Raw genomic sequence first — 12,335 nt, forward strand, 5'->3', positions numbered from 1 at the left:
GGGCACCATACCAGGCCACAAGCTCCAGGACCCCCTTGAAAAATGACACCTTTCCATTTTCATTACATACATTACATTATATCCAGTGATGGGTCTCTGTGATTCTCTGTGGAATGGAGGCAGATTATGGCTGGTGGGAGAGGCCGTCAGGGTGCTATACATAGCTTCCTAAAAACATCACAGCTTAGTGCTCCTCTCAAGAGCCCTCGGCCCCGATGAAAGCAGAGGAGGGAGGACTTATGCAAATATCAAAATGCATTTTTATATTTCTATTTGCATGCAGCCTCTTTCAGGTAACGCCGACAGATGCAGAGTCTCCCTGATTAAAAGAACCAAAATCCAAAGAATAAAAGGGGAGGGTCAGGAAGAGATCCATTGGGGATAGAAAGTGATAGATGATGCTGGGTGTCCTCCAGCCAGGAGCCAAGCTCTATCTTACTCGCTGCATCTTCTAATGCATATTGTGGGAAGCTCACAGTGTGCAGTGAAATCAGAGGAAGCAATGAGTCCTGTGTGCTCTGTGGTGTTAGTCTTTATTTGGGTAATCACATGTAAATCAGTTTTGTTTACCAGGAATGGTGGGGTCAGAGAGACTGTCTGGTATCCTCCACTGCTCCACCTGCACTTTCAGGGCATTCACCTCGTCAATATCTCCAGGTACCCTGAAAAGTAAAAGCAGAATAAATAAATCACAATGTACCATTGCTGCCCTTTTTGTGCTAATGAGCGATGGATAAGACTAATACCACATTGGGGTCATTTATAATCACTACAGCCCAAATTTTTTTAGTTTTTTGGGGAGTGGGGTTAGAACTTCTCTCAGGCTTTTACAGTTGCATTGGGAGACTTCCCTTCACTTCCTGTGTGATCAACTGAACAGAAGGTTCTTCAGGAGACTTCCCTTTACTTCCTGTGTGGTCAACTGAACAGAAGGTTGCATTGGGAGGCTTTGCTTCCTATGTGGTCAATTCTAACCATTAAGAGCTCTATGACTGCCCTTGAAAAATATCTTCATTGTACAAATTTATAAAACTAAACAGCAAAAAGTTTTATGATTTACAGTTTATTAACCAGTTGACATCCGCGGTGTTACACCACCTTCCCATCCAGGCCATTTTTCAGTATTCAGCGCGGCAAGTCTCTAGGACGCAAACGAGCACATATAGGCGATCAGCGGACTATGGACCCGCTGATCGCCTATATGTGAAACACCCAGTACCGGGTGTTTGCATTGGACGGTTCTTTTCTGCCCGTGCGTGCCCGCTAGGGGGCGCGCGCGAGCAGAAAAAAAAATGCCGTCTGGCGACGGCAACCCGCCATTGCAGCAGTGCCGTCCGTCCGTTTTTCTACTATGGTCGGACGGCAAGAGGTTAAGGAGGAATGGCTTGACCATAGTAACCAGATTCTCCCATTAACCTAGGACAGTACAAGACGCAAGCTAATAGTAGTAGAAAGCAGAGAGGTAGAGAGATGAGCTCATCACTGGGCTGCTTCTCCTTCACTGTTCAATCACAGACTGGGGGCGGGTCCATGACAGCCTGTGTTAAGAGGAAATGGGCTGAATTATGCTTTCATTAAACCCGGAAAATGAGGACATCTTGTGGCAGAGAAGAAGTACTGCAGAGGGCATTTCCTGAAGGAGAGCACTGCAGCAAAAGCTTGTTTATTTAAACTTTTAATGGCTTTATTTTTTAAAGATTTTTCCAGCGTTCTCCTTTAAATAAGAGAGACTTTAATACAAATTAAAAAAACGTTTGATTTGCAAATTAAAGCTGATGTTTAATCTGCTTATATTTTGCCTTCCCTGGTTTGTCCTTTCCCCTCTTCATCAACAAGGTATTGATATTTCTTAAATAAAAACCTCTCCATTTCAATTACATTCGTCTCTGTGCTTCTCTATGCAATGCAGGCAGACAATACAGTACATGAAAATAAAATAGAGAAGTGCATTGGCTGCCATGACCAACAGTTTTTCCGACATACATTATAATATAGGGTCAGGGCATTTAAATGACACTGCACTGGGGACGCTGAAAACTCAAACACCCACCTAAATATTCCTTCCGTCCTCTCCCCTCCCAGTGACAGCACTTGCTGGGAGAGCTGCGTCTGTACCCAGGGCAGACGGCGTTCAGGATACACCGTCTTCTGTCTCTCCATGATCTCCTCCAAGGAGCTCCCAAACAGGGAAGGTGTCAAGATGGCATCTCGAGCTTGCTCGATCTCCTCCAGTGTCGGCTTCCTCAGACCCTGCAAAGAAGACAACAAAGATCATTTAAAGCTCAACTCCAGGAAAATCGCTAAATACACATTAGTAATACATGCATGTGATCCGTATAAGATTTGTAATTGTGTTCAGCTAGTCTTGTGATCCAGCCACCCCAGCCAAAAAAAGCACAGCCAGGACAATGACCTCCCTGAAGACCTAGTTGCAGTTTAGCAATACAGCTTGGTCCAGGACCCATCTCAGCCCGCTGATTATCCCCCTTATCACTCTGTGTGGCGTCATATGGGAAATATACAGTGCAGGAGGTAGTTGAACACATAGGGGTTCATGTATGAAACTTCATGTTGTTTGCATGGCAATAGTACCCGTAGAAGGCGCTGATGCATATAAGAAACTCCTGTAGTAATCAGCCCCATCTAGGGGCTGTGGAAACGCCATCCGTCCAGAAAGTTTTATACAAGAAGCCCATACTGCCTGTAAGGGAAACTGCAACACTTGCTCTATTATCTCACATATAGGCACATTACCTGCTTCCAACAGTTTGTTGTCTCCAATGATTACATAAGTGCACTTCAGCACAGAAATTATATATTTTTTAAATCTCCCAGCAGTAAAGACACGGGGTGTATTTATGAAAACTGGAGCAGACAGAATATGGGGCAGTTGCCTATGGCAACCAATCAGCTTCTATCTTTCATTTCAAAAGCTTAACTGAACAAATTGAAGATAGTAACCAATCAGCTTCTATGGGTAACTGCTCCAGATTCTGTCTGCTCCAGGTTTGATAAATTCCCCCTCCCCCACTGAATTCAACAGCTACTGTATGTGGCACAGATGCATTTCCTGCTCTTACAGTCTTCAGTTACAGTGCAGACTGCTGACAAGCTGAATGTAAACAGAGCAATGCTTAAACTAGTCTGGACCTGTGATACCAGCTCTCAAAGCACAAGCAAAGAAAAACTAATAGTATCCAGTTTTTGGGGTTTTAGATGAAGTGAGGAACGGTATCAGTGAGAACCCCTATCAGATTGTTATCTGTAAGGGAGATTCCCTTTCTTCATTTGTCCTGATGACCACTGTCACTGGGACAGAAAGTGATGGGAAATCCAAAATTATACAGTGAGCAGCAGGTGAGGGAAAAATCTTCCAACTGGTACACTTATTCTAGCAGGGACATCCCCAGGCGTGGTGTCACCCGGTGCGGCCGCTGGGTGACATCCCACTGGAACGCCATCACGCATGCGAATGGCCTCATCATGCATGCGCGTTGATGACATCACACGTGTGTACCTGGTGATAGAAGCCAGTAAAGAGAGGAGGGGACGTTCACCTGGCGATATAAGGTATGCCACTGGGTCCCCTCCGCTCTTGTGCAACTGTCGGGCTCTCGGCCAATGACCGAGTGTCTGACTTTTCAGAGGGAGGTGACACCAAATTGACCGAGAGAAAAAAGAAACCTGAATGGGGGTTTTGAACAATTCCCCATCCCGATCCAAATTAAAAAGAACGTTTTGATTTTAGATACACTGTAATAGAATCTCTAGGAAGTAGAGAACTTTTGTAGAAAAGACTAAGTTCCTTCTGCCAAAAAAACATCTTCCCCCCCTCAGTTGGTCACTGATGAAAAAGAAAAAACAACATACAGTTTCCAGAGACAACCTTTGAACAGCTTGGAATGTCCCGAGGGGGTCAGAGACGCCTGGCAAGGATGACTTATGTGTAAAAGTGTAGAACGTGACACAGTCACAGGGATCCTGAGAATTTCCCCCGTACTCTGCTGGTGACAGCAGCACGCTCAGTCTTGGCAGGAGACGCCTCTCTCTAAATTGTACCCCAGCCGAGACTTAATGACATGCCCTTAAATGGGGATGTGAAAATCCAATGAAATCCCCAAGCTAAATAAATCATATGAACAAAACCACAACTTGTTCAGGGAGCAGAGCCCATCTGAGGTGAAGCCAGGAGAGAAAGATCCATCCTCTCCTCACGGCAATGTGAGGGATGAGCAGCGCAACTTCCACAAGCTGGGAGCAGACCAATCACAACTAGGTCCGGAGAAGCGTCTGAGACAGCCAACCAGTAAAAGATGGACACCGGCACTCCAAAGCAAGTTCAGTACGTGTTTATTAACGTACTGATTGCAAGTAGAATACTCTATACAATGTTTTGGGGTCTCACAGGATCCCCTTCATCAGGCAAACAACGTTGTATAGAGTGTTCTACTTGCAATCAGTACGTTAATAAACACGCACTGAACTTGCTTTGGAGCGCCGGTGTCCATCCTTTACTGATATTTTGTCGGAAGCCACCCGCTGACACCTTCTGTACCCACCCTCCATTTCTGGAGCAGCGGCTCTGAGTGCGATGGGTACACGGACTGCGACAGCCAACCAATCACATTCTTCAGCTGTTGTTGGCATTTTAAAAGTGACAGTTGGGATCAGATGGTATCTGTTTGATCTGGGCCGCGCACTTTTCTCACCTTCCGTTTTTATATATATTAAGCTTTTTGCAGTATTCATCCTGCACTGGCCAGTAAAGACTACCAAAGATACCGCACCCAGAAGAAGCCATTGACGGGGCTTGTGGAAGTCACATCGCTAGAGCAGAAGTGAGAGTTTGTGGATTTTAGTCCTGCTTTAAGAAACTGAGATTTTAACTCGAATATTCATTTATACGTATAAAACGCAGGAAGGCGATTGATCGGTAGAGCTGGAAAATTTCAGCCATTTCCTTTTAGGCACTTAACCTTGCATGTGTCTGACCAGGGATGGGCAACTCCAGCCCTCCAGCTGTGCTTTAACTACAAATCCCAACATGCATCTGCCTCCGGGAGTCATGGCTGTCATTGGCAGTTTTGCAATGCATCATGGGACTTGTATTTCTACAAACTAGGAGGGCCAGAGTACCTCACCGCTGGTCTAGATCAAACAATCTGCAGCAAAAAATTTGACTGTGACACATTGTTTTATAATTTTTTTTGGGCAGGGGGGTTAGAACTTTTTTTATTCTTTTATTTAAAAAGTTAATCTTAAAAGAGAACTATGAGGTGACCTTTTTAGCTCAGTTCTCTTAAGGGTCACGGGAGGACATATTCTAACCTCCTCCTGTGACCCAAAGCTCAGTATATAGCAAGCTATTGCTCACTATATATATCTATAGAGTCGACAGATGACAGTTTCATTGTCACACGTCGGCTCGAACTATGAGGGTGAGTGAAAATCATTCACCTCATAGTTCTCCTTTAAGCGTTTTGATTGTTGTCTGTGACCCCAGTGTACCTTCGGTTCCTGTCCCAGTGACAGGTTTTCACAAGGACAAGAAGTGATTGTATCTCTCGTATATGGGGACAAAACCTGATGGGGGCCCTGACTCGCAATCCAAAAAAAAACTAAATTTTGGACTTGAACAATAAAGAGTAGATGACGTTTATCCCGATTAGACGAAATTGGTCATTTAGGACTCCATACTCCAACCTTATAATAAGATGAATCAGCTCAGACACAGAAAACCTAAACCATTTCGTTCACATTCAGGAAAACTCTCAGCCAAAATGGTGTTTCTACAAAGAGGGAGAATGTCGCCTTCACTTTATTTACTCAGAAATACGATGTTTGCACTGCTCAGTAAACTCTGCCACTTTCCAAAGGTCTAACCTAAATCCCGAGTCACTGGGTACACAGTCACGTTACAATGTATGCGGAGTCTGTTTCTTCTTAGGCTTGTCCTGTTTATTCATACCAAACCATGCAAGGCATCAGGAAACTCAAAAAAAACAAACAAACATGGAGGCTGTCATCGCTGTCTTTTGCTTCTGAAAATGCTTAGTTGTCTGGCTGTCATTGATCCAGGTCACGTGTACCCAGAAGGACTGTTTGACCTTACTATGACTTTTAGTCTGCACACTTGTTCCAGACCAGGAACTGAAAGTACTGAAGCTAGAGGGTCAGCAACTGTACTTTTCAGAGGGTCAGCAATGGTAGGAACTATATTTCTCTCTTTCTCTCAGGTCCATGACACGTGAGTGATTCTCACCAGAAAGAGGATCTCTATGCAGAGCAAATACTTAGATATTGCCATCATCAGTGGCCATATCTATATACAATGAAGGGAATTTATCAAAACTGTAGCAGACAAAATCTGGAGCAGCTGTGCATGACATACAATGAAGGGATTTTTTTAAAGATTCTACAGCTTGGGTTTTACACACATATGGAAGCATTACAAATGAGTACAACAGAAGACCAAGTGCACACAGATATATACACAATTCTATAAACGCTCTTACCTTCTTTCCTCCAGTAATTGCAACTTTTTGCAGTTTTCGATAGCAGTATTTAGCGTAGGTGCTGATGGGCAGACCTGGAAAAATAAATTGTGCACACAGATCAGATTACCATTGAAGGGTATTTATAGTCAAAAGCTAAAAATACATTTGTATTTCTATATTGAATTTAACTACAACTCAATGTCTGAACGATGTAACATTATCATTGCTTGCTGGAAGCAATGCATGATGGGATAGATTAGAGTAAGGACAACACTACACAGAGGGGCCTTGACAAGGCAGTGTGCATTCTGCATGATTTGCAAACGTTGCGCAACCAAAACCTCTGGTTTTAACCCGAAGAGTTAGAGATATTTTTTTGCAGGCTAGCTGGTACGTGTGCAGGGACATTTTTGCTTTTTTTCCCACACAAAATTCTATCCGTGTGCGATTCATTTCGTTCCGAATCAAAATCCGGACACATCCGGATTTCCCAATCCTCATGCATCTGAACGTGTCCGAATCTGAATTTCCGTTTCCGAATTTCGGACCCCGTCCGAATTTCTTTCAAAAACTAAACTGAAATCGGACGTAACTTTTCTGGCCAATCAGATGTGGTTTTCGGTTTAATGCATCCGAATGGGTCTGAATACGAATTTTCGTTATGGCAACATGGGAGCTATATACAGAAAATATACATATAATGCTAAAGCTGAGGCTGCCAGACCCAAATGGCATTCCAGATCCAAATTTCCGAATTGCATTCAGGAGCTCCCGAATGCCATTCGGGTCTGGGAGCCTCAGCTTTAGTAATAAATTGATATGGCTCCCAGAATGCGATTCGGAAATTCGGATCCTGAATTCCATTAGGGTCTAGGAGATTCAGCTTTAGTATACATTTCTGTATATGGTTTTCTGTGGTATACGCAACGAATATTCGTTAACTCATCCCAAACTAATGAAAATTTTGATTTCGTCCGAATCCGAAACCCAAACCGAATTGAATTTCGGATCCAAATCCTGAAATAACGAAATATCCAAACCAAACTTTTCCACAGCTTACATGTCTACCATGTAATACACAGGGACGGATATACTCTCCCTGCTGCCCCAAGGCCAGGTTCCTCAATGCGCCCCACTACCAGCCAAAATCCCACTTGGAGAATGGCAGACCTGTAGGCTGCATACAAGTGAATGTAGAAAACAACTACCTGCCCGGCGCCCAGAACTGAATGTCCCAGGCATTGGGAGATAGGAATTCCACACCCCTCCTGCCCCTCTATTCCCTGCTGCCCCAAGGCCGGCCCTCGGTTGGCCTTCTGGGTAATCCGGCCCTGGTACTGCATATTGATAAGATTATCTTCATCAGGCAGGTATATTTTACATGATTATCTGAAGAGATAATAAAAAAGAATGTAAAATCCCTTTAATGCACTTTAAGGAATTAGATGTATCAAGTTACTTCGTTTAAAAAGAGGCAGATATAAATGTGACTGGCAATATATGACATGGGAAATGATAGAAGGCCGGAGTTCGAGGCTCAGCAATTCATTATCTTCTGCTTAATGTAGGTGCATCAACTATTGAAAGGGATACTTCAATAATGAATGGGAGATGAGCACATAGAACGGACAGAGTAGATTGCTGCATTCCACAGCGATGAGCTCAGCAGCCGCATTGTAATCCTGAGAGGAGGAGGACCTCAGCAGCTAGCAACCTCCCGATCAGACACAAAACTGAAAAATATTTGCTTTTAACTTCTATGTTTGTGGTAACCTCAAGTGCTGCTACTAAGACAGCCATGACAACCACAGTTATGCGGATTAAACGGAGGACCGTGCACATTTCCCCAAGTGTGAAGATTTATCCAGGCGTTTCTTCATCGGAATTTGCTTCATACAGCGTTGAAACTGAACACTTAGTGATGTAGAAACCTACTGGTCAATCTGCTTTTAGAATTTCTATTTATTGTAAATCAGCGTGTAAAATGAACCCATACCCATTGAATATGGGTCAATCTTTCGGACTGTTCTTTAATGGTTTTAGGATTTTCATTGAACTATTCAGAGCCAGCTAACAAGAGCCACCTATTTTGAGTTTTTGCACAATCTTAAAATAATTTTGGATGATATTTTTACGTTTTACACACTTGTTTTTCCATATATTATTTTCAGGGCCGTCCTTATAATGAGGGTGCATGAGGTTGTTGCCTCAGGTGGCATCTCTTTGGGTTACGTGGGGGGCAGGCAAAGCAGCATGGCCATGTTTGCAGTGTGCCTCGTATTCCCTTTCCCGCCACAGCGTCACAGGTTGCCAAGAGCCAGGTGGGGAGATGTGTAAGGACCATACACATTTTCCTGTTCAGCCCTTAGCAGCTTGGGATGCTCTGGACAGTGTTCTGCCCAGCTCCTGGCAACATCACTGGTTGCCAGGAGCTGGGCAGGACGCCGAGCCAGGCAGGGAGGGGGATGTCATTCAACCACCACTCCCCCCCGCGCCCGCCTCAGGTGGCAAAGAGGCTAGAGACGACACCGATTATTGTATTAAATATAGAGATTGGTACAATTTAGCCACAAGATGGATCTCTTAGAAGCTAGTGCAATTACTCATCAACAGGTCATAAAAAAGTTTCAGGTGGGGAAAAACAAAAACTGATGTGTTGGTGCTACTGACAAACTGCAGCATGGATCGCATTTTTGATTTCAACCCTACTTCCACTTTAAATTGTGAAGAGGAGCATTAAAGCACAACCGTTGGATAGCTTTGTAAGTAGGGACTATGTGTGTAATAGGCAAACATGACTGCCCCCGATGCACAGATTACAAATGATACATACACACAGGGTTTATATATGCATCAATAAAGCTGGGTACACACCGAGCAAATTCTTGATGATCCAGACAAAATTTGCCCAGTGGATGGCCCTATCTGCCACCTCTAGCACCGACATCCTTTGATTGAAAGGATGAACTGTCAAAGTACAATGGCCGTGGCTCGAGATTCCCCCATCCACGCTGTGTAGGGTGAATGGAGGAAAGAAAGATTTTTTTTTTCATTCAGCCCAAAAGCTGAAGAAAAATCTCACTGTATATACCCAGCTTTAAATTATCTGCATCAAGCTGATCTCTATCACTTTTGCATCTAAGAACGATGAAAATGTTACACATTCCTTTAAGATCAAAACTCTTTCTTTAAAGTGCAGTTGTTATCAACACAAAGGATAAAATACTTTTGTGGGCTGCGTTCCTGGAATCTTTTTACCTAAAGGCAAAAGTACATCTCACATAGGTCATGTGAATGCTATGAGGTCTGGAACAAAGTAAAAAAAGAAAAAAAAAGAGCTTGTAACCATATGTCTTGAAAACCTGAGTATAATATACATGTAGATTGGTTATGCGGTATTCCTCTATACATACCCTTTTATGTTCCGCTCACCAGAGACCTGTGTCTTCTACCTTTCCAGCATTCATAGGAATTTTCACCAATACCTTTTTATACTCCCCTCTCTGGGGCCCATATCTCCTACCTTTCCACCATTTTAGCACTTGCAGCCTTCATAGGACTCTTTGGCAATACCCTTTTACACTCCCCTCTTCGGTGGCCTGTGTCTCCTCCCTTTCCTCCATTCCAGCCTTCAGGACTCTTGGGCATTCTACACTCCAAAACTGTCAGATGGCCGTGCCCCCTAAGTGGCATGGTTCCATCCTCCAAGGCCTATGTCGCTGCTATGTCCTGTAGTGACGTAGGAGGTCAGAAAATGGTACCACAACATCAGGGGATAAGTCAGTCGACATTCAAAGAAGTGTTGAATACCAGAGTCTTGTATAAGTATATAAGATCTTCTTTTGCAAGAAGGAATTAGGTCAAACTTGAAAGGGTTACTTTAACCCCTTCGTGACTGACGACGTACAGTGTACGTCGCCAGCATCGGGGCTGTTTAAACAGACTCCCGGCGACTTTTGCCGCCGGGACTCTGTTTAAACTTGTAGAGCCGACTGTCGGCTTTACAACAGAAGCGATCCTGGCGACTTACCTGTCGCCAGATCGCTTCTGCGTCCCGAAGAAGCGATTTCCAGTGTAAAGGTGACACTTCAATAGCTTATTTCCAGTGTAAAGGTGACACTGAGGGTATGTAAATGACCGTCAGATCTGCCTTCATGTTCCCGACATACGAAAATGGGCCAGAGATGCCTTTGAGCTACAATTGCCCTCCGCCTCCCATCGACATGCCTATTCCTATTTCTCTACTCTGCATTTGCTTTGTGCCCAAATGCAATATAATGAATATGAACACTTGAAATTATAGTTAGAATACCTATGTGTCTTATAGCTGCCATTCATTGGAAAGCCAGTGATGCTACTATCTATTCATGAGGCTATTCCTATTTCACTTGAAAATGTATTTTCTAAAATCTTAAACATTTGAACTGAAAATGTGTTGGCATTCAAGTTGCAGATTAAATTAGGCTCCTAGAAATAGAATGTATACAATTGTGAAGAACTGATTGAACAAACCCCCTCCCCTGCACTTGAGTGTTCAAAAAATTCAGAATAACTGCCACTTACAACGTCTCCCAAAATGCATTGCCCTCCACCAATGTAAGCAGTTCTATTTTTAGGGGTGATGAAGAAATCAGAGCGCCGTCACGTGCATTACATAAGATGACTGCATTTCAGCCAGACTGCAAAGAGCAGTTAGACTCATGAGACTGCACTCTGTCATCATTACACATGGAAGGTTTTATGGACGAGGAGACAATAGAGGTCTCCTAGGGGGACGCTTAATGTGACAAACTCCAGAACTGTAAATAATAGGTCACAATTCCCCACTGAGAACTAAAGATTCTCAGAACATAGAGGGAATTAAGAGCTGGCATGACCTGAGGGACCTCCTATGGTAATCCAAAAGCATGAGATGGACATTTTTCCATACTGCAGAGTGCAGACCCCATGGCCGTCCAGAATACCTGTAGGCATTCCACAACCATGGGAGATATTTTTTTTGTAGACCAGACTGCCAAAGGGATCACTTGACTCTGCCTGCTGATCCCTCACTTCCTGCAGGGGCAAAACAGGGAAGACCAACATCTTCGCCACACCATTCTGTATGAATACAAGTTACCACAAAAGGACAAGGCACCTTCTCCTTGTGAAACAGGTTTATTGTTACCAATTGATAAAGAATAATAGACAGGTACTCACCATATACAAACAAAGCTCACAAAGCTTGCCTCATATGGGAAAACCCATGCTGAATGCCTGTGTATATGGACTGTTAACATATCGGGTCTTTTTGTACTAGATTTTAGTTATACATTACAGTAAACCTGTCACAAATGCAGTCAATGTAAACTGATGTGATGGAAAAAATTAAGTAATAGAGGTTAACTAGGGTAAAACCGCTTTTAAAAATGATTGGTAGAATGAGACATACAGGCAGAGTTATGTGTAAATCTCAGCTTTTGCTGTAAAAATTCAACCCGTCCTCTCTAGCCTCCCTATTAGCCACAGAGGTCAACCATCACAGAGGAAGTGGGAGCGAACCAGGCCAATTCAAACGTATTTAGGAAAAGCTGAGATCTGCACATAACCTCAAATGCCTATATCTACTAGAATAGAACTTCTGTTTATGCATTTTTCATCATAAGCTCAGTTTGATCACCTTTTCGGGGAAGATTTACTTAAAAGCAGTCCAATCCCCCCCCCTTCCCCAAGCTATACTGTGTACTTGGGCCAAATCATGTCTCTTTTCAGTCCAGAATGGTGGGATATGCCAACATGACCAATTTCATAGAGAGTAGGCTGCCTGTCTCTTCTTGAGCAGATAAGAAAAACTTAACA

General features: G+C 43.5%; 1 protein-coding gene across 1 annotated transcript in view; it reads right to left on the reverse strand.

The window, feature by feature from the left end:
* The window catches only part of LOC108797490 (rho GTPase-activating protein 39-like), an 87,964-nt gene that overhangs the window by 6,091 nt on the left and 69,538 nt on the right, over positions 1–12,335 (reverse strand). The window contains exons 6-8 of the mRNA XM_018569091.1: positions 6,516–6,589; positions 2,051–2,250; positions 571–662 (exon numbers count right to left, since the gene is read on the reverse strand). Coding sequence (XP_018424593.1) covers positions 571–662; positions 2,051–2,250; positions 6,516–6,589 — 366 coding nt within the window. The remainder of the gene's footprint in view (positions 1–570; positions 663–2,050; positions 2,251–6,515; positions 6,590–12,335) is intronic.

The sequence above is a fragment of the Nanorana parkeri genome, unplaced genomic scaffold, assembly GCF_000935625.1.
Source record: "Nanorana parkeri isolate BGI_ZX_2015 unplaced genomic scaffold, ASM93562v1 scaffold1284, whole genome shotgun sequence".
NCBI lineage: Eukaryota > Metazoa > Chordata > Amphibia > Anura > Dicroglossidae > Nanorana > Nanorana parkeri.